The sequence below is a fragment of the Vicia villosa genome, linkage group LG3 (genome assembly GCF_029867415.1).
Source record: "Vicia villosa cultivar HV-30 ecotype Madison, WI linkage group LG3, Vvil1.0, whole genome shotgun sequence".
Classification (NCBI taxonomy): domain Eukaryota; kingdom Viridiplantae; phylum Streptophyta; class Magnoliopsida; order Fabales; family Fabaceae; genus Vicia; species Vicia villosa.
In genome coordinates, this window is record NC_081182.1 from 87,317,814 (window position 1) to 87,338,661 (window position 20,848).

At 34.5% G+C, this 20,848-nt stretch overlaps 3 protein-coding genes across 5 annotated transcripts; all 3 read right to left on the reverse strand.

The window, feature by feature from the left end:
* Positions 1-891: 891 nt before the first annotated feature.
* Positions 892-3,646, reverse strand: LOC131656273 (protein DOUBLE-STRAND BREAK FORMATION-like). Its single transcript, XM_058926016.1, has 6 exons — positions 3,547-3,646; positions 3,260-3,467; positions 2,877-3,020; positions 2,610-2,757; positions 1,862-2,060; positions 892-1,639 (listed from the first exon to the last, which is right to left on the reverse strand). The coding sequence occupies exons 1-6, from the start codon at positions 3,603-3,605 to the stop codon at positions 1,636-1,638; spliced, it is 762 nt and encodes a 253-aa protein (XP_058781999.1). The 5' UTR covers positions 3,606-3,646; the 3' UTR covers positions 892-1,635.
* An 833-nt stretch (positions 3,647-4,479) lies between these two features.
* Positions 4,480-4,935, reverse strand: LOC131658472 (transcription factor ABA-INDUCIBLE bHLH-TYPE-like). The gene has a single exon (XM_058927761.1). It carries the CDS (start codon positions 4,933-4,935, stop codon positions 4,480-4,482), a length of 456 nt encoding a protein of 151 aa, XP_058783744.1.
* Positions 4,936-16,381: 11,446 nt separating this feature from the next.
* On the reverse strand, positions 16,382-19,446 carry LOC131662131 (transcription initiation factor TFIID subunit 15b-like). 3 transcript variants are annotated; one of them, XR_009301388.1, is made up of 7 exons: positions 18,995-19,446; positions 18,793-18,913; positions 17,993-18,677; positions 17,577-17,727; positions 17,400-17,481; positions 16,745-16,934; positions 16,382-16,630 (listed from the first exon to the last, which is right to left on the reverse strand). XR_009301388.1 is itself a non-coding variant. In XM_058931828.1 (6 exons), the coding sequence occupies exons 1-6, from the start codon at positions 19,362-19,364 to the stop codon at positions 16,832-16,834; spliced, it is 1,509 nt and encodes a 502-aa protein (XP_058787811.1). In that variant the 5' UTR covers positions 19,365-19,446; the 3' UTR covers positions 16,382-16,831. The 3 variants fall into 3 exon arrangements, 2 of the variants coding, with proteins under 2 accessions (XP_058787811.1, XP_058787810.1); XM_058931828.1 differs by having other exon boundaries at positions 16,382-16,934; positions 18,793-18,910; XM_058931827.1 differs by having other exon boundaries at positions 16,382-16,934.
* Between the last annotated feature and the right edge of the window lie 1,402 nt (positions 19,447-20,848).

Below are 20,848 nucleotides of genomic sequence, written 5' to 3' on the forward strand. Positions count from 1 at the left end.
CTTTAGAAGGCACTCTTAATTAATTTATGCAGTTGTCAATGACCAACAAGAAAATGATTATTTATGTAATTAGAAACTTAAAAATTCATATGGGATTAGGGGATTATTGTTAAATGAGAAAAACAAATAGAGGAAACAAAAGATTCTGAGTCAACACAAGAATTATCAAACCCATTCATTCTAACCAAGAAATGTATAGAAAAACATAATGTCAAATTTCTTGATATTTTCAAAAGGTTTGAAGTTGATGAAGAAAATGAGGAGGATACTGGGAAACCACCTCCATCAAAAAAAAAAATAAAAAAAAAATGGAAAATATTGCTATCACACTGAATGTAATGTGTAATTGATTAGAACATAGACACAAACGCTAACAAGAGATGAAGGTGATAATACTAGGAAACCACCTACTACTCAAGCTAACAAAGATGAAGGTAATAATAATAGGAAACCACCTACTTCTCAAGCCAACAAAGGCCTAAAACATATTAGGGACCACACTGAAAGTGGTGTGCCATGGATCAAAATAATGCCACAATTGATAAAAAGGGAAATCAAACAATTTGACCCATATACTATTATGATCCCCCTAACACAAGCGTTGAGCCAACAAAGTTAAACAAACATTTGTTAGGAGGCAACTTAATCATATTTTAAATTTCGAAGAAATTTTTTATTTTCACTTTTTCAAACATAAAACAACATGTTATGGCGGGGTAAAGAATTGCATAATGTCTATCATTTTCTCGGTAAGTTTTCGTTCTCCCAACGAATTTGACCTAAAAACTAGCATTTGTCTTGCACATAATTCTCCTAGAAAAAATCTATTCACCAGCGAATATGCCGCGTATTTGCTTTACTTAAAACATCAGCATGTCATATTTTCAAAATCGATTTCAAAACAATTCATTTTCAAAATGTAACTCTAGAGGATCCAAGTCTATTAGGAGAAGTCAAGAACATGAACTTTTTCTTGATAGCTTGATCTCTGCATGCTATTGACTATATCTACAATGATGTATGTCTAAATGGTACATATGTGTGTGTGAGAAGTAACAATAATTAAATAGTCAACCATTTTATAGTTTGTGAGTGTATAAAAATTATAAAAATAAAATTTAAGTATATTTTTCATGGAGGAGATCTATCCTTAAATTGTCTTTCTTTGATTTGTTTGAATCCCAAATCTATTTTTGATTGATCAATTTAGCCTCACAAATTACAAAATATATTGACCATAGCTCACACATTTAACGATGAAAATGACTGTATTCCCTTCTATATTTTCCTAAATATCTGAAAAACTGTCAAACTCAAGATGAATTTTAGCATTACTAAGATACAGATCTTAAGACTTGCCATTCCAAGGTTTTGTTATCAAAAGAACTTCTAGTCAAAACAATCAAAAGAGCTTGCTTAACAACGAGGATTAATGAATCAAGTGAGATAGCTTTTTTTATCGGAAAAAATTAAAAAGCTGTTGATCTTGATAAAAGAAACTCAGATTTGCAATTTCTGTCCACAAAACGGGCAAATCACAGTTTTTCTAACTGATAATACAAATAGTAGGTAAAAGGAGCTGAACCTGTAACCTCTTTACCACTTAAGTCTTTGTGTTCCTCCTCCTAAACCAACCTAACTATAACCCCAAAAAATTATATAGTTAATCTTTATTAACATTTCAAATACTATATGGTGCAAACAACTTATTCTTTCAACTGGTGAAAAGTGAAAAAAACCAAATAGAGATCGAGGTTTAACACGCAAATGCAAAGACAAGCTGAAATTTGAAACTTCACATGCTCAAACAATGAAATAAATCACCAAAAAGTCACGATCAACAACAGATTTTAATTTTTACCTCAAATTGGGATGCCGTTCAGGTAGTACACCATTCACCTGCAAAAGGCCTTGTCGTTCATGTAACTTTCGCATATTTTGTCTTTTAATTCCATTTCTGAAAGAAGTGCTTGCTAGACATCGTTTTTCTTTGAATGGTAAGTTCAACTTTTGCTGCTCTCTTGTTTTCCTTTCTAGGTACTCTGTTGCTTGCACCTGAACTGATATGACAAAACAGCATTTGCAGTGAAGCAGTGAATATGTAAAATGCATAAATCCAATTCTTTGAAGAATATGAAAATTAACTTTTAATACAAATGTCTATAAATTAGCCATAGAAGAAAAATATGACAATACTGCCCAGCATCTTCTGAAGACAAGGAGAAAGAGAGAATAAAAAATGTAACAATGCTACCCAGCATCTTGACCTTACATGAATTGAAATACTCTTATATGTATGAGTAGTGTGCAAAATCTAAGAAAATATGCTTTAAAGTCTAACCAAATGCAACATCATAAATCCATAAGAAAAACATAAACCACACTTCTAAAAGCATAAAGTATAAATCACACACTTCCAATAAAATTTGACTTCTTGCTGCAAAAAAAATACTTAGGTCAATTAATGACTGAGAAACATTTCTCTTTAAATTTCGAATAGCAAAATCTGAAAACAATGCGCAAATCGCAATTACTTTAATGAAACCAAAGATTCATAATATTCAGAACAACAATAACATGAATGTTCAATGCAGTGGATGAATATATACCAGAACGTGAAGAAACTGATGTCAGTGCAAAGTTCCTGAGCCTAGTAATCTCGCTGATAGTAGTAGCCTTCAAATTTTCAGGAAGCATGTCTCTTCCAAGCTTTTGCACATCGTTATTTTCAATGCACCGCAATGCATTTTCACATGCCTATTTGCCAAACAGAAATTAAGCAAAGACTACATAACTACCCAATTTAACATCACAATTTACAAAATCACAAATTGCACATTGTCATAAATAAGACAAACGCGTTACTCAAACGTTACCTTCACTGCAACGGAGTGAAAACCGTTGTTCACAGCATCCTCCACAAAATTCAACCATTCTACTGGCGAAACTTGAAGCAAATGAAAACTTGCAGATTTGAGATCTCGCATAACCAAAGCCTCGTATCTCAGAGCCAAACAACTCTTCAAAATTGGAATTCGAAAACGCAAAACGTTAAAACGAATTAGCATATTGTTAATCGAGCAGTTGTTATAGAAACTGAATCAATACAATATTGTTATACGAGCAGTTGTTCCTTGAATTGCGAATTTGGAACTTAACTATTTTCGTGAAATGTGAACAAATGAAAAACACGAGGAATACAATGAGAGAATGTTTTCCGAAGTTCCTGAAACTCGGAAGTAGTAGAACTTAGAAGTACCTCTAGATCTCCAACAAGAGCTAAAGCGTGGACGAAGAAATCGAGAACGACGAGCTTATCGTGGACGGATTCTGCGGCGATTGAATGAATAATGGACATTGATTCAGATTTGAGGAGCTGCTTCAAGCTGGATCGAGTTTCGATCAACGATTTCACATCTTTGGAGACCAAAAGCGAATCCAGAAATCGGAGCGTGGATTCGTTGAAACTGCGAGAAATGGTATTGAAGTGTTAGAGAGAAAAAAAAGAGAGAGGACGTTCGCGTTTGAAAGAGAGAGATGGAGAACCTTCTGGTTTGGAGGAGGTAACGAAAGAGGGAGAGTTGCTCTTCTACTGAGTGTGACATTTGGAGGGAGAGGGAATTGGAAATTTGGCGGGTACGGTAAATAGTCTTTGAGAATGAGAAGAACTACGAAATTTTTGAACTCGTCTAGGTTTAAATATGGAAAAGAAAATGTTGATCCCAAGTTCCCAACAGAAATCTCTCGAGGAAAAAAAGTCACACCATGAAAAATGAGTATTATGTATAAAAAAAACTTTTAAAGTATTATGTATAAAAAAAAAATTTAAGTACTATGTATAAAAAACACTTATAAAGTATTATGTATAAAAAAATTTAAGTATTTTGTATAAAAAAAATTTTAAGTATTATGTATAAAAATAATTTAAAGTATTTTGTGTAAAAAAACTTTAAAGTATTATGTATAAAAAAAACTTATACAAATTTTTTAAAAATTCTTGAGTAAAAATTTTGTTTAAATTTTTTTTTATAAATGTTATTTTAGGGATTTAACATTTTTTTACATCAAAATTTTAAAAAGTACTAGTTAGTTGGATTAACTTTTTATTTAAAAATATTCAAATATATTTTTAAAATAGGCTTAACTACATTGTTGGTCCTCGTGTTTTAATCAACTCACGAAAATGGTTCTGTCTTTTTCAACTCTACGAAAAATGGTTCTTACCTCCACTTCCCCCTTCAAAAATGCTAATGTGTTAAAAAAGGCTTACGTGGTATGGCTTACATGGAATATCACAATTTAAATTCATTTTGATTATTTGCAAAAAGTATGAAAAAAATTTAAAATCATAAATAACCTAATCCCTAATTCATTTTACCAAAATCATTACACGATACCCAAAACACCTTCTTCACCAAAACATAAAAATTTTAAAATCATAAATCACTTTCATCATCACTTTCAACTGGAGTATATAAATCAAGGTATGGTGGACCCGGTAAGTGTTTTGATTATGTAATTGTCTTCATCAGAACCACCAAAAGCTTTATGTGGCTTCTGTAAAACCTTGTTTCCCATATTCTGCTCAACCTTTTTTTCTTCATATCTTTGAAAGGTCTCTGGTTGTTCTTCTTCGTGTGGATCTCTGCAACATCCATCGCCCCAACCAAGAATGTAATCACCAGATTTTGATTGAGAAAGTTGCCAGAAAATAGCGTAGTTCCAATTGAAAGTTGATGAGTTTTCAACAAGATCAGAGAGTTTGTTTTGAAGAGAATCAGCACCAGTTGCAGCACTACCACCAATAGCGATTAAGACATTTTCATTGGATAAACAATTAGTTATGACAAAATAAAAAGCTGGAGGACCAAGAACAGTTTGAAGCATGGATTTGTCTTGTTCATTCCATGATAACATGCGGTTTGTTAAACCCATCTCAAAAAGGAAAAGTATATGAAATGGTGGTGAGTGATGAAACAGATATTAAGGAGAAAGAGAATAGGGCTTTTTTTTTGTACGTAAGAAAGAATTAAGGGAGGTTTGTTTTTATTGGTGGTGGTGATTGAGAACGTGAAGGAAAGGGTGGTGTGGTGCATGTGTGAAAATTGAAGGAGAGAGGAGTGTGGCGTGATTGTGAGTAGGGTGAGAGAGAGAGAGAGAGAGAGAGAGAGAGAGAGAGAGAGAGAGAGAGAGAGAGAGAGAGAGAGAGAGAGAGAGAGAGAGAGAGAGTGATGAAGAAGGTGTTTTGGGTTAGGGTATCGTGAAATGGTTTTGGTGAAAGGAATTAGGGATTATGTTAGTTATGATTTTTTTTAAAAAAAAAAATTAGACTTTTTTCAAATAATCAAAATGGATTTAAATTGTGATATTCCATGTAAGTCAGGCCACGTAAGCCTTTTTTTTTACACATCAGCGTTTCTGAAGGGGGGTAGAGGTAAGGACCATTTTCGTAGATTTGAAAAAGGCAGGAGCATATTCGTGACCTGATTAAAACACGAGGACCAAAAGTGTAATTAAGTCTTTAAAATATTATGTGATTTTAACTATATTTTTCTTTGTCATGCTAAAAATTCACTCTTTAAATGTGAATATATATATGATGTTCTTGCACGACTACAAACTGTGTTTACATAGTAGAACAATTTTAACTATGTTTTAATATACAATGATTACATTATTAAATATCAAACTATTTTTATTATATAAAAAATGAGTTAAAAATAACTTTGACTCTCTTGAAATTATTTTTCATAAAAACTATATTTAAAAAAATGTTTAATTGCAATTTGGTCCTTTTATTTTTTATTTTTTATTTTGATCTCTCCCGTTTAAAATCTATTTTTATTAATCCCTCCATTTTGATTTTTTTTAGAATTTAGTCCCTCACTTTATTTGAGTCTCATTTTTAATGATGTGGCAATCGGACTAAAGAGGTGGCAAAGATTGTGTGGCATAAATAAAATTCAATTTCATTTATAATTATTTTTATCTCAATAATAATATAAATTTTCATATTTATTAAAAAATATTAAAAAAACAATTAAGCCGAATTTTAAAATGGGGGATCAAATCTGAAAAAATAAAAAATAGAGGGACCAAAATTGTAATTAAGCCTTAAAAATATAAAGTAAACATCATTTTTTTTAACCTAAAACAAATAGAAGGAGAAGGAAAAAATTGTTTTTTTTCACACACATACACAATTAAAGTTAATTGTGTGATGTATTAAGTGTGAGTTAAAAGTCTCATATCATAAATCTCTTGGGATAAACATCTTTTTTGGAGCTTTTAGCACAAGTTCTTATCAAAATAAGCACTTGTGAATAAGTTTGCATAAGTTATTTTTATAACAAAACATAACATAAATTTAAATTATGTTTATCTATGTTCTAAGTTGTGTTCGTGCGTGTGTTATCTTTGAGAATTTATAGAAATAAACTTAAAAGATATTAAGAAAGGTGTCATAATATGTTTTGATAAGAATTACCAAACAATAGCACAGAACTTAGCTAGTAGATAAGTTACAGTGAGTCTTTTTAAACAGGCACTTAAGATCTTAAAGTTTTGGATTAAAATATGGTATCAAACAAAATTTCGTATGTTGTTGCTCATAAACCTAATACTTTAGAGTCTTGGTTAAATATATAGTGTTGAATTTTGAAATAGACTCGAGTTCAATCCATCAATTGAACAATCTAGAAGCATAGTCAACCTATTAAGTAAAATTTCTTTAACATAGTCAACATATTCAACCAGAGATAAGGGTTTATATAATGGCTTTTGTTCTTTTAAGCTATAAATATAGACATTAAGATGACGCTCCACGTAAGATCTTGATCTGCTTGAAAAATCCCTCAATAAAGAGAAACACAGGTACACAACATCTATCGGCATACCTATCTTTTCACCCATTATATGTTAACTTATTAACTTGAGCATTAAGGTGTTTGCAGGTACCACTTATCATTGCGAAGAAGGTGCAACTCTCTAATCCTCATTGAAGCCATATTCTCATACCAAATTAGAATGGTGGCATTATTTGTGGGAATAGTTTCTCTTACCTCAAAAAAACCAAAACATTGTCACTAACGGTCAATGGTTATGAAACTATTGTACGATTTAAAAGTTATGCACAAAATTTCATGACTTAAAGATTTTTGAACACTTAGAAAAAGATGTTTGAATGTATAAAAAGATTTATTAAAGAGGTAAAACTGAATTTTTGAAGTGTACATCTTATATACATCATGAACCATTGTTATGAAAGGATGCACAAGTTTGAAAAAAATTCATGAAATATTGTTATGAAAATATGTACGAGTTTGAAAATTATTCATGAAGCATTGCAATGTGTTAGATACATTTTCAAAATGAAAAAAAAATTGCTTCAGGTTGGTATTCAAATACTGCTCCAGTTCCTTAGGCTAGTCGGAATAGAGTTTACCTAGTGGTCGAGTGTGGTGTTGTCTTGTAGGCCCAGAGTACGTTGTGTAGCTCCTCAACCCATCTCACTTTGGCTCCGCCTAATCTTCGTCTTAGGCAGCGTAGGATCACTCTGTTCGCGACTTCGGCCTGACTGTTTGTTTGTGGGTGCTCAACAAATATGAAATGTTGTTTAGTGCCCAGTTTGGCAACAAATTCCTTTTTTGCCGGTGAATTATGTCCCATTGTCGGTGACGAGTGCTTGTGGTATGCCAAATTGGGCAAGTATGTTTCTCTTGCAGAAACAAAGTATATTGTGTGTCTTGATTTTGGCGAGGGTTTCCACCACTATCTACTTTGTGAAGTAATAAACGCCGACTATCAAATACTTGTTCTGGTTTAACCCTATGGTGAACGGTTCGAGGATGTCCATTCTCACCGAGCGAAGGGCCACTGGGATGAGAGAGTCTTGAACTCGTTGGGAGGTGCCACGTGCATGTCTCTGTGGCGTTGGCATTTATCACATTTTTTAACATGTTCCTTCGCGTAGTTTTGCATGGTGGGCCAGTAATATCCTACTCGCATGGACTTTCGGGCGAGTGATCTTCCTCTGAGATGTTGGGTGTTAATTCCTTCGTGGATTTCGCAGAGGATGTGGGTGACTTTGGATTCCTTGACACACTTGAGTAGAGCCTAGCTCGAAAACCCGTAAAAATATTTGGGCTTGAACACAAATATTTGAGCCCGTTTATTATCCGGGCTTTTAAGCTCGGCCCGTTAAAAGCCCGAGCTCGTCACAGGCTAGCTCGACCGGGTTGCGGGTAGCCCGCTTATTTAATTTAATTTTTTTTAAACATAAATCCTAACATACTTGATGTCATATATTTTTTTTAAATACACTCACACCAATCTTAGTTAAAGAATTAGTTTATATAGATACAGTATCCATTTGATTTATAATTAATAAATTATTATGTACATATTAATTTTATTGAAGTTTAATTCTTAAATAAAATATGGTGAGTAGTTCTTTACACTTGAATCTTAATTATTTGATTGAAATGGTAAATTTATGTGATGGTTTATTTTAGATATTATATATGTAGTTAAAATATATTATTTTTAATACTCAATAGTCAATATTCATATATATTTTAGTTTTTAATTTATGGTATATCAATTTTTTAATTTTAAAAATAAATATTAAATATAATTCGGGCCGGTCCGAATAACCAAAACCCGTGAAAGGCCGGGCTTGGACAACTTAATTTTGGCTCGTTTAAATTCCGGGCTTTTAAGCCTCGCCCGCCAAAGGCCCGATCCTGTCACGGGTCGGCCCGAAGCGGGTCGAATAGCCTGAATTGTCAGCTCTACACTTGAGAAGGGGCGAAGAATCCTCGTCTATACAACTTGTCCTCGACCAAGAAGTAGGTGCAAGCTCTGCACCTGATCATGCTAGCTGCTTTTTAGTTGGGGGTAGTTCCCATGTTGCGAGGTAATTATATACTTGGGTTATCAAGCAGTCGATGTCACCGATGGCGTTTACGTCGAGAGTTGCGGAGGGTTTTTCTATGCTCGGGTGAGAAAGTATATCTTGGATGACGGACTTTTTTCCGCCTTTCTTCTTTGTGCTTGCAAGTTTTGACAGGATATCTGCCTGGGTGTTATGCTCGCGAGGAACATGTTTTACTTCAGTATAATCGAATTTTGTTATTCTCTCTCGAACCAGAGCTAAGTACTCGGAGATATTGTCGTTCTTGACTTGATATTCTCCCAATACTTGAGAGGTGACGAGCTGGCAGTCAGTGAAGATTTTTACCTCTTTAGATCCCAAGTATTCGTCCAGGCATAGCTCTGCGAGGAAGGCTTCGAATTACGCCTGGTTATTCTAGGTCGGAAAGGATAAAGCGAGGGAAACATCGATCAAGTTACCATCCTCATTTTTAAGGATGATGCCCGCTCCGCTTCCCATCGAGTTGGATGCTCCGTCTAATTCTGCCATGAAGTCGGCTAGTACTTGAGCCTTAAGGAACTTTCTACTTTCGTATCGGATTTCGAATTCAGAAATTTCCAACGACTATTTGAGCATTCTCCCCGACCTATCGGGACGGCTGAGCAGTTGCCTTAAGGGATGGTCGATTGGCACCACAATCATGTAAGCTAGGAAGTAATGTCTCAACCTTTTCGCCTCATTGATGAGGGTCAGAGTTACTTTTTTTTATTTGTTGGTTCTAGAGTTATTGGCCTTGTAGGGCCTTGGTCGTGAAATATATGGGTTTCTTCCCCTCGGATGTCTTACGAATGAGGGTTGTGTTGACGTCCTCGACTGTAATGGCGAGGTACAAGTAGTGAATCTCCCCATTAATTGGTTGCGAGAGGACCACGGGTTGTGAAAGAGCTTGTTTTAGGTGGATAAGGGCTTATTCGTATTCCTCGGTCTATTTGAATGCTGCTTCCTTGCAAAGAAGTTTGAAAAGGTGAAGTGTGTGTTGGGCATACTTTGATACAAAACGGGATAATGAGGTGGGCATCCCGTTTAGGGATTGAGTTGATTTCTTCGAGTTTGGTGTTGGGAATTCAGAAAAGGCTCTGCATTTTTTGGGGTTTGCTTTTATTCCTCGTTCTGTTAGATAGAAGCCGAGGAACTTACCTGCCCAAACACCGAAGGTACATTTCTCTGGATTGAACCTCATCTTGCACCTCCTCTCCTGGTCGAAGACTCTCTTTAGGTGGGACGTATATTCAGATTCCTTTTGAGATTTTACGATCATGTCGTCCATGTAGACTTCGAACATGTCTCCAATCTCACCTTGGAAGACTTTGTTCATCATCCATTGGTATGTAGCATCGGTGTTTTTCAAGCCGGATGGCATCACGTTATAGTAGTAGTTACCCGATTTGGTCATGAAAGTCGTGTATTTTTTGTCACCTTTTTCCATGGGGATCTGGTTGTACCCTGAGTATGCATCTATAAAAGACAGTAATTTAAATCTAACAAAACTATCAACTAGTCTATCTATGTTAGGTAAAGGGAAATCATCTTTAGGGCAAGCCGTGTTGAGATCGGTATAATCAACACACGTTCTCTATTTTCCATTAGATTTTTTCACAAGTACAACATTTGAGATCCAAGTTGTGTATGGGGCTTCTGAAATAAAATTTTCCTCTAGGAGGTCTTTTACAGCATTTTCAGTAGCCTCTGTTTTCTCGGGATACTGCCTACGCTTATGTTGCACTACATCCCTAGCGGCATGATCGATGGTCAGCTGGTGGCAAGCCACTTCGGGGTCCATTTCAGGCATCTCAGCGGCACTCCATACAAATAGGTCAACATTATCTCTTAAGCAGGCTTTCATTTGCTTCCTTGCGAGGACAGTGTCAATCTTCACTCCTTTGTTTGAGTCGTTGTCGTGGAGGGTAACTTTGAACTCGTCATTTAGAATGATGCGTCTAGGATGGGGAGGCTCTTCGTTGCGATATGGTGCTAAGGAGGTTTCCGCTGCTAGTCGAGTTTCTCTTTCTTTCTTCTTTTGCTCCTTCAAGTCGTCTTTGGTGACGCGATTGTCGAGGTTGATCGAGTCGACGTGAGGTATTGGCTTTGGCACCTCCACGCTACTGGGTCGAGATGGCTTATCGACAGTTTTGGACGACACGTTGATGGAGTTATGCCCCTTTGAGGCCGCCTCGAAGCATCTCTTTATAGCTTCAATGTCCCCGTGAAGGGTGGCTACGAGCCCCTTGGGTGTGTATTACTTCATCTACAAATGAACAGTGGAGGGTACGGTGATCAGTTCAGTCAGAGTTGCCCTTCCCAGGATGTATTGGTATAGAGAGGGATAGTTTATCATCAAGAATTAGACTTTGACTAATATGGCAGTCTCAGTTGCTTCGAAAGTGACAATTAGTTTAACATAGCCCCAAGGCTTTGTTGTTGCGTCGTTGAAGCCCTGCAAGTAATAACCCATGTAAGGTGTCAAATGTGTCTTATCGAGTTGCAATGTTAAGAATAGCTGAGAGTACATGATGTCGACCGAGCTTCCCTAGTTGACCAGTATGTGGAGAACGTCAAAGTTAGTCATTCGTGCTCTTACGAGCAATGGGATGTTGGAGTTTGGGGATCCACCGGGAAGCTCCTCGCAGTAGAATGTGATAGGAACTGAGCTTCCTCAGACCTTATTGAGGGTGGAATTCTGGCTCGAGCTTGCATCGATGAGTTCCTCGAATTTTCTTTTTACTGAACCTACAGTGAGTTTGTTGAATCATCTGCCAAATATGACCACGACGAAGGGGGAGATCTCTTATGCGCTGTGTTGCAAAGTATTAATATAGATGAAATATTTTTGTTTTCCATTGCATGTGAAATAATGAATGAAAATGATAATCCTGAACCTACAACTATGAAAGAATGTCAAAATAGACATGATTGGAAAAATTGGAAGGATGCAATAGACACTGACTTAAATTCTCTTAAAAGTCGAAAGGTATTTGGTCCTATTATAACTATACCAAAAGATGTGAAACCGGTGGGGTATAAGTGGGTCTTTGTAAGAAAACGAAATGAGAAAAATGAGATTGTTAAACACAAAGCCTTGTCTTGTTGCACAGGGTTTTTACCAAAGATCAGGAATTGATTATGAGGTAATATATTCTACTGTTATGGATGTCATTACTTTTTGTTATTTAATTAGTTTAACAGTATTTAACAATCTTAATATGTATCTTATGGATGTTGCTGCTAAATTGTATGGATCACTTGATATTAATATATACATGAAAATCTCAGAAGAATTTAAAACGCGTGAGACATCAAAACCTAAATAAATATATGCAATTAAGTTACAAAGATCATTTTATGGGTTAAAACAATTCGAGTGCATGTGGTATAAGAGCCTAAGTGAATATTTGCTTAAATAAGATATGAGAAAAAAAATTTGCCCTTGTGTATTTATAAGAAAAACAATATCCGATTTTGTAATAATTGATGCCTATGTTGATTATTTAAATATCATTAGAACTAATAGAAAAATTAAGGAAGCAATAGATTACTTAAAAAGGAAATTTGAAATGAAAGATTTAAGAAAAACTAAGTTCTGCCTTAGTTTACAAATTGAGTATACCAAAAATGATAAATTGGTACATCAATCAAATTATACAGAAAGGGTATTAAAAAGGTTTAACATGGACAAAGCAAACCCTCTGAATGCTCAAATGATGAGTAGATAACTTAATGTTTGATTCATTTAGACCTAAGGAAGGTAATGAAGAAGATCTTGGCCCTGAAGTACCATAATCCAGTGTCATTGAGGCTCTCATGTACTTTGCTACCTGTACAAGACCTGATATAGCGTTTGCAGTGAATTTATGTCCTACAAAAAGACATTGAAAATGAATAAAACATATATTTCGACATCTCCAAGACATTAAATGTATAATTTTTTCTTCAGACAAAGCGATGTCGTTTTGATATTTTTTTTAGAAAAATAAAATTAAGATATAAGTACACTATTAGACCTTGTTCAAAAATTATTTGAATTTTTATTTTATAATATTTTATTTTGTGTGAAGACAATATTTAAAATTTAAATTTAAAGAATAAATTTGTAAAATTATGATATTTTGAAATTTTGTAGGTATCATGATATTTTTAGAAACCAAATCATTTGATTTGACTGATTTAATAAATATATAATCTCGTTATTTATTCAACTGAGTATCTGATTTAATCTAGTTTTATTATTCAATTCAACCAATGATCAAATGGTTCGATCAATGAACTAACAACTTAATACCTTTACCAATTTGATGACTGATCTAATTTTTAAAACAATGAATGAACCTTTCATTAAACTTCTCAATTGCAAATTTCTACTTGAGTGGATTTTAGCATGAGAGGACTCATTCTTAGTTGATACACAGAAATTATCCACAGTAAATAAAATAAAAATTAACAAAATAAATACTAATATAGACACCAACAATTATCCCTTAAAATAAACAAGTGTAGACGTAATACATATATCTTCTAGTACACATATTTATTTATCATTTCTATTAAATACATCGTCACTATTAAACTTTAATATTTTTTATTTAATGTTAAAAAATATAATGACATAATAAATTATAATAGATTGAATAATTTTTATTATAAATATAGAAAAACGAGTATGAACTTAAGTATTTATAGGTCTGATACAGGTTTAAATGATGATGCCCACATAGATATAGACGGGCAAAAAAAACTTAAATCGCACATATGGAGACAACTATTATAATACACGGCCCATTATTTGCCGATATAGGACATATTGGTCTTTTCTAATCCTTAGAGAAAGGTTACACTAGGGGTGCTCGCGGTGCGGTTTGGACGGTTTTGACGAAAAAAATCATCCGAACCGTAAGAGAAAAAATAGTGCGGTTTGGTTTGGTTCGGTTGGCTTTTAAAAAAAATCTGAATCAAACCAAACCAAACTAATGCGGTTTGGTTCGGTTCGGTTCGGTTGGTTCGGTTTTTTACAAATATTTTATTTTGCCATACATACACATATAGATAACATAATTTTGTATTTATACATTCGTACACTATCAAATAACAACAAAATTCGTCATATTTTGACAACAATTTTTCATTTAATATGTAAAAATTAAATTAGACAAAAGTGGAATATTAAACATAAAATAATAGCATAAAACAATATAAAAATTATTATAACGAAAAAAAAATAGAAGAGACGAAAGATTAGTGAAAGTGAAAAAGAAAAAAAGTGTTAAGAGATTAGAGAAGAAGATATGCGATAAAAACGAAACTGAAATACGGAACATTTACATAAAAATGAGAAGGTGAAAAAGAAAGAATATAAGAGAGTAGAGATTATAGAAGAAGAGGGGAGATGTATGTGGCAAAGAATGTGTGATAATGTTATTAGAGATTTTAGAAGATCGGGACTGAAATTATGTGTAAGGATGAGAAAATTGTTCGTAATCATAATGCTAATGTATAATAAATTTAAGTTTGGGTTGGATGTGAGTTAGTAAAATTTAGGTTGTAACATAGTGCGGTTTGATTCGGTTTGGTTCGGTTTACAAAATACAAACCGCAAACCGAACCGTGCGATTTTGTAAAAACTGACCCGAACTAATCCGAACCAAATGCGATTTTTTGCGGTTTCGATTTGGTTTGCGGTTTTCTATTGGGTTGATTTGATTTTGATCACCCCTAAGTTACACGTATACTCAAGAGACCTAGTTTTTATTAAGGATGAGCATGATTGGTTACTTTTAAAGACCTAGTTTTTATTAAGGATGAGCATGATTGGTTACTTTTAAAAACCAAACCATAATCAATCTCCTACCATTTAGATATGGACAAAATTTAAGTACAATTTTTTTTAGGTATGATTGTTCCCTTTTTCTAATAAAAATAAAAAATAATAAAAACCACGCCTAAAGAATTGTATCTAAATTTTTTCCTTAGATAATTTGAATTTATAACCATAACCACATTTCAAACAAAACTAATTATAAAATCGATTATAAATTTGATTATAATATAACCATTTATTAAAAGATCAAATTTTAAAATATTTTTATTTTGGAAATTAAAAAATAAATTTTAATTGACTTAAAATATTTCGATTAACTTTGAATTTTGAATAAGAACTTAATTATAACCAAATCCAAAAATAATTTAACCAATTAATAACCTTTTTATTATATCTAGATCATATAAAAGGATGACCAACCATTAGTATCTATGTAGATTAATAACCATTAGAATATTTCAAATAGATTTGAATTTGGTTGTGAATTTGAGTCTCGCAACCGAATATTTTGTGCACCCCTAGTTTACATATATAACTTCAAATAAAATTTATACAATACAAAAAGTTTAGAAAAACATATGTCGCTTGCTAATGTCATATATTAATATACACAAGCTCGGCGGCAGCTTGCTAAATTATTGTAATATTATAACAAACCATTTTGTTCATCACACTATCTACAACAAAGCCGTTGTACAATACCAATAACAAATAAAACCATCATGTAAGCAATACACAGGGCACTAAGATTTTTTTAAATTAAAAATAAAACAGCTAGAAAAAGACATTTGATTAGTTAATCTGATAAAACCATATTTATGGTGGACAATGTTAGAGAAAAGCCAAAACATGGCACCAATCTATGCTTGAACTGGTGAAGAACTACCAAAGAAGAAAGCAATAACATTCAGCCACCTAACCCATCAACACTGAATCTGAACCTAAATGAAAAAACCAATGAAAACAAAGATAGAAAGTTTGCCATGTCTGGATCAGTGAAAAATCTTAAAGAATTGTACTCGTGGCAGGAGACACAACAATGGTGTAGTTCCTAAAAATGTGCACTATAAAGGAGCAGGAACAAATAATCTTCTATACTAAAATAAGACACTAAATTGATCGACTTTTTCTGTGACTTCAGGACTATATTGTCTGATAAAAACAAAAATCCAAGACCAAAATACTAATCACCTTAAAAAAATAAAGTTTTTCAACTAGAAAAAATTAATAACAAAATATAATTTTTTTGAATACGACAAACTTAACTAGTCAAATTATATTTATCATCACAAAATGTAAGTTTTTATTAAAGGCGATTAGTTCAATTCTGTTGCTAAACTTGGTAATAACATTGCTTTTCAAAACATGAAAGAACACTGACCGATAAAGCCAGATGTAGGATGTATAAAGTTAGCTAAACAGCAACACAAGTTAACCTTGAGCAGCTTGACAGCCAATTCAAAAATTTCAAAACTTATCAACAGTGATCAAGTTTAGAAAAATAAAAGACTTATGGAAATTTTAATGCCTTGCTTTTCAACAAGACATCATTGTAGAACTTGTAATGAAAAGATTGTGAATGATTTTGAAGATAAATACAGGCAGAATCACTAATATCCAGGCAAAACAAATTGCACTTGAAAGACACTAAATGGGATAATTGATCCATCAAAATATGATTGATATACAGTATTCTATTCATTAATGCAATCACCTGCTTGTACCAGGTGCCACATGGGATGAGCCAGGGATGCAAGCATTTATCCACATAATGACACATGGTTTAATTATCAAGCAAGTATAAAGCATGTTTTCATGAAAGCAGCACTCACCTGAAATAATCAATCTACTTTAGCAGCGATTATTTGGAGACTATCCACATGCCTCTATAAAAACATTCATATAATCAAATTAATCCCCAACTAAGAAGTCAACCCACCAACTATTAAACAAAAAGGCAGGAGCGAAGAGGTCTTGCTCAGAGTAAGCGAACAACCTACCTCTTTGCATCCAGTTCAAGAAACCAGCCAACTGAAATAATAAATCCCTCAGACCACAGTATACATAAAACGTTCAATGACAAATCTCTAGTATGGGCGCGAACGATTCCCACTATAATGATCCCGTCGATCAGGGCCAGAATTGTCTCTGCGCCTATCTCCACCACCACCGTAGCCACCCCTATTGCCCCTATAAAAAAATAAAACAAGAACAATTAATTTAAACTTCAAAAGAGAGATAGAATTATCATATAAAAGACTATAAATATGTAAATATGTTAAGATATAAACATGGTCGGTTGATTTATGTCATCAGTATAACACGACTATAAATATCAAAACCAAATAATTGCAAAAAAGTACAAAAATTCAAATTGAATCAAACATATAAATAATTTGATAATCATTTATAATTTTCACTATTGTTATGATGATAGTGAGATGATTGGAAGTTTACGAGCTCAATTGTCTCTAACTATGACATTTAAGCTTAAAAAAATGAAGAGAAGAATAGAAGATGTGCATAGAGATTTAATGAGTGAACACATTAGAAGTATTATAATATAATAATCCATAGACTATGTTTTGATTCCTAATCTACAACATTAGCATATCATTCATCCTTTAACTCATAGATTCAGTGACTAAAGCATACCCATGGTTATTTGCTTGTGGAGCCCTGGGTGCAGATTTCTCTGCCATCGCAACACTGATTTTGTAACCCCTCAAATCATAATCTGAAATTGCAGATTCAAGATTAGTTAAACTTTATACAAGAAATTATATCATTAAGTACACAATATTGCAGGAAAAAGATAGTTCAAAGTAGTACCATTGTAAAAACCGCCAGCGGAGTGAGCTGCAAAGGGATCTTCATAAGCAAGGCATGCATCACCCTTGTTTTTTCCATTCTCATCAGTATAAATCTTTATGTTGTAAGGCCATTGATCTTTATAACCCCTCTTCTGCTTAATTCTACCAACCTAGGCAGTTAAAACACATGTAACAAATTGTCTAGAATGCTGAAGCCTCTAATTCTCCACATAGAGAATAAAAAAACCTATTTCCTCCATTACAACAGAGCTGCATTACTTGCACAGTGCAATTCAATATGTACCTCAAAAACATGGTTATGCCTCATAATTAAAAATACGAATTTACTTTTAAAGATATACTTCCACATGAAATATTCGTGATAGAAAATTGAGACAACTAAAATGTGCAAAAGTCAACAGATCAGAACATTACTTGTCCAATGCCTCCAAAAAGTTGTTGCAATTCATCAACAGTCACATCGGGTGGTAAGTTTGAGATGTAGATTCTAGAGTTGTCACATGTATCCCCACAATTCTCATCGCACTGCTTCACCGGAGCTGCTGACTCGGCAGGAGCTCCACCAAATCCACCGCGATTACCGCTGTCATATCCAGCTGGAGGCGCAGCCCTACCACCACTTCGTGCATCACCTTGATTATCTCCACCATAACCACCAGCGTTGCCTCCATATGAAGGGGGATATGAATTAGGTCCACCAGTATAGCTTGTAGGTGGAGGAACAGCATCTGTTCCATAATTTGCATTCCCACCATAAGTAGGAGGGTAGTTTCCGCCACCACCATAAGACTGAGCAGCAGAAGGAGGAGGAGCTTGACCATAGCCCCCATCGTCTCTGCCTTGATTACCACCATATGAGCCACCCCTGTTGCTCCCTCCACCTCGGCCATCACTGTTACTACTCCTTCCACCATTATGGTCATTAGTTCTACCTCCATCATAGTTCCCAGATCTACCCCCTTGGTTACTGCCATATCCCCCACCACTTCCTCCTCTATTATATCCACCACCGCCGCCGCCGCGGTCATTACCACTGGTAGGACATGGAGCACCACACTTGTTACACTCATTTCTTCTAGCAAAATTCACGTTCCCACAACTATACATAGCAATAAAAATATATAACAATTCAGAATCGTATGAAAACCTAACAATCAAGAAAAGCATATTTGAATTAAAGAACAGGAAATTATCCTCTAAAGTAAATAACATGCCTTTCATTAGGGCAACGCCAATCTCCATCTCGGCCACTTCCACCACCGCCGCGCCCACCGCGACCACCACCACCACCTCTACCACCACGATCTCCACCTTGAAATCCACCACCACCACCTGCTGAAGTTCACATCAATAAGGTTCATACAATTGAGAATAAACGAAAAACGCAATAAAAAATTATAGACCAAAATTACAAACCTCGACCTCCATATCCACCACTTCCCCTACTGCCACCGCCGCCTCTTCCACCGTATCCTCCGCCATCGTTTCCCCCGTATCCACTCCTTCCGCCATATCCTCCACTTCCACCATCGCCACCTCCGTATCCACCGCCGCCTCCGTTTCCGCTACCTTTCGATCCGTAACCCCCACCGCTTTCATTTCCGCCATAACCACCGGCGCTGCCTCCTCCATAATTTCCACCACCTCCACCTCCACCACCTCCTCCTCCATAATTTCCGCCACCTCCACCACCTCCGTAACCACCGGCTGAACCGTAACCACTACTAGCTCCATAGGACGATGGCGCAGAACCACCACCGCCATCATGACCGTACCCTCCAGACATTATTCGATCTAGGGTTTGTTACGACCACACGAGAGAAACTGAGATTTTTGGGCACTGAAGCTTGTGAAGTGTAAAGAATGTGCTAGAAATTGGGCCAAAAAGGCTACACTGAGTATACTAAACAAAAACGTGGGCTAACAGTTAGTCAAGAAGGGCTTGGGCCTACTTTTCACACCTTAATTTTTACTTGAGATATTCATACAGCACCCTCCAATATGTTCAAACTTCAAAGTCCTCTTGATTTTCATTTTTAATCTTTATTGAAAGGATTTTTTTTGGATGCTTTTTATAAATAAAAAATCTGATAGACATGTATAATAAATATCAAAATTTTGATTTTTAATAAAGGTGGTGAAAGAGATGGTTTGCTAATGTGAGCACCTTTAAAAACACTTTTCTTGAGATTTTAAAGTTGGAGAATCCGGAAAATGTACGTCAACAGATTCGAAATAGGAAGGAGACTACTTTGTTGAATTGTCACTATGTGTTGGTTTAACCTTCTTCGAAGCACTCTTTATTTTTACTAGTTGTGAGGGTGGTATCAAATATGTGGTTTCTAGATCGGCAGTCTTCCTCATCTGCTCTTTGATGTGTAGTTTTATGTTATCATCAACATTCAAAAAAACTCTCTTGAATCACTTTCCATTTTGTCGTGATAAATATATTCAATTTACCATCCTTCATTACACCATCACCATCAAACCTAAGCTTTTTACAATGCGTGTATGCCTCATTCATTCGTATAGGTTTATCAAGTTTCATCTTCTTTGAAATTAAACAAGCACATGGAAGACCATGTGTCTTCTTAAGTGTACAACCCCACTTTGAGCTATCTGAACATATTTTCTCTACTTGCTTGGCTTTGTGATAAATAAAATTCAATCTCACTCGAGATATATTGCCCAACAGTTATGGATAAAGATTGTTGTCTCTAAATCTGCATTCTAATACAGTAATATTACGAACAAATGATGTTTGTACCTCGTTATGCTAATTTTGGATCATTCAGTTCACATAGTCCCAACCTCTATATAAATCACTTTTACTATTTCTCAACCAATTCTTCAATGTAGCATGAGCAGATTCAACTTTGTTAGTTGTTGTATTTCCAAAGTGACTAACCTGATCAGTCCAAAAACAAACAATTTTCTTCTTCACCTGGTTTAGAATTGTACTTCTAACATATTTTAATAAATCTAGATATTTTTCACACACCCATCTGAAATGTATTACATATTCGGTATATAACTCTTTCGTAGAAGAATTTTTTATAACATTTCAAGCATCTGTTAGGCTTTCCAATATCACACTAGTTTTGACAATTTTCCCATCTCCACCCTTGATTTGTTTGGTTCTTATTGCATGCTTAAGTCTACTTCTCACATTTTTTGTTTTGTGATACCTTCAAAGTAATGCATATGTTGTAGAAAACACATTTTAATTGAATTCATCAATGTAGTATTGTGATCGGTGACAATTACTTT

What these genes read in the sequence shown, in the direction of transcription:
- LOC131662131 (XM_058931827.1), bottom strand. Translation starts at nt 19,364, where the DNA reads ATGTCTGGAGGGTACGGTCATGATGGCGGTGGTGGTTCTGCGCCATCG. An exon ending in TTTTTGGAGGCATTGGACAA is followed by an intron (nt 17,728 to 17,992) that starts GTAATGTTCTGA and finishes TTAACTGCCTAG; the next exon opens with GTTGGTAGAATTAAGCAGAA. An exon ending in CCACAAGCAAATAACCATGG is followed by an intron (nt 16,935 to 17,399) that starts GTATGCTTTAGT and finishes ATTTTTTTATAG; the next exon opens with GGGCAATAGGGGTGGCTACG.
- LOC131658472 (XM_058927761.1), bottom strand. Translation starts at nt 4,935, where the DNA reads ATGGGTTTAACAAACCGCATGTTATCATGGAATGAACAAGACAAATCC.
- LOC131656273 (XM_058926016.1), bottom strand. Translation starts at nt 3,605, where the DNA reads ATGTCACACTCAGTAGAAGAGCAACTCTCCCTCTTTCGTTACCTCCTC. An exon ending in CTCTTGTTGGAGATCTAGAG is followed by an intron (nt 3,021 to 3,259) that starts GTACTTCTAAGT and finishes CCAATTTTGAAG; the next exon opens with AGTTGTTTGGCTCTGAGATA. An exon ending in TTCACTCCGTTGCAGTGAAG is followed by an intron (nt 2,758 to 2,876) that starts GTAACGTTTGAG and finishes TTTGGCAAATAG; the next exon opens with GCATGTGAAAATGCATTGCG.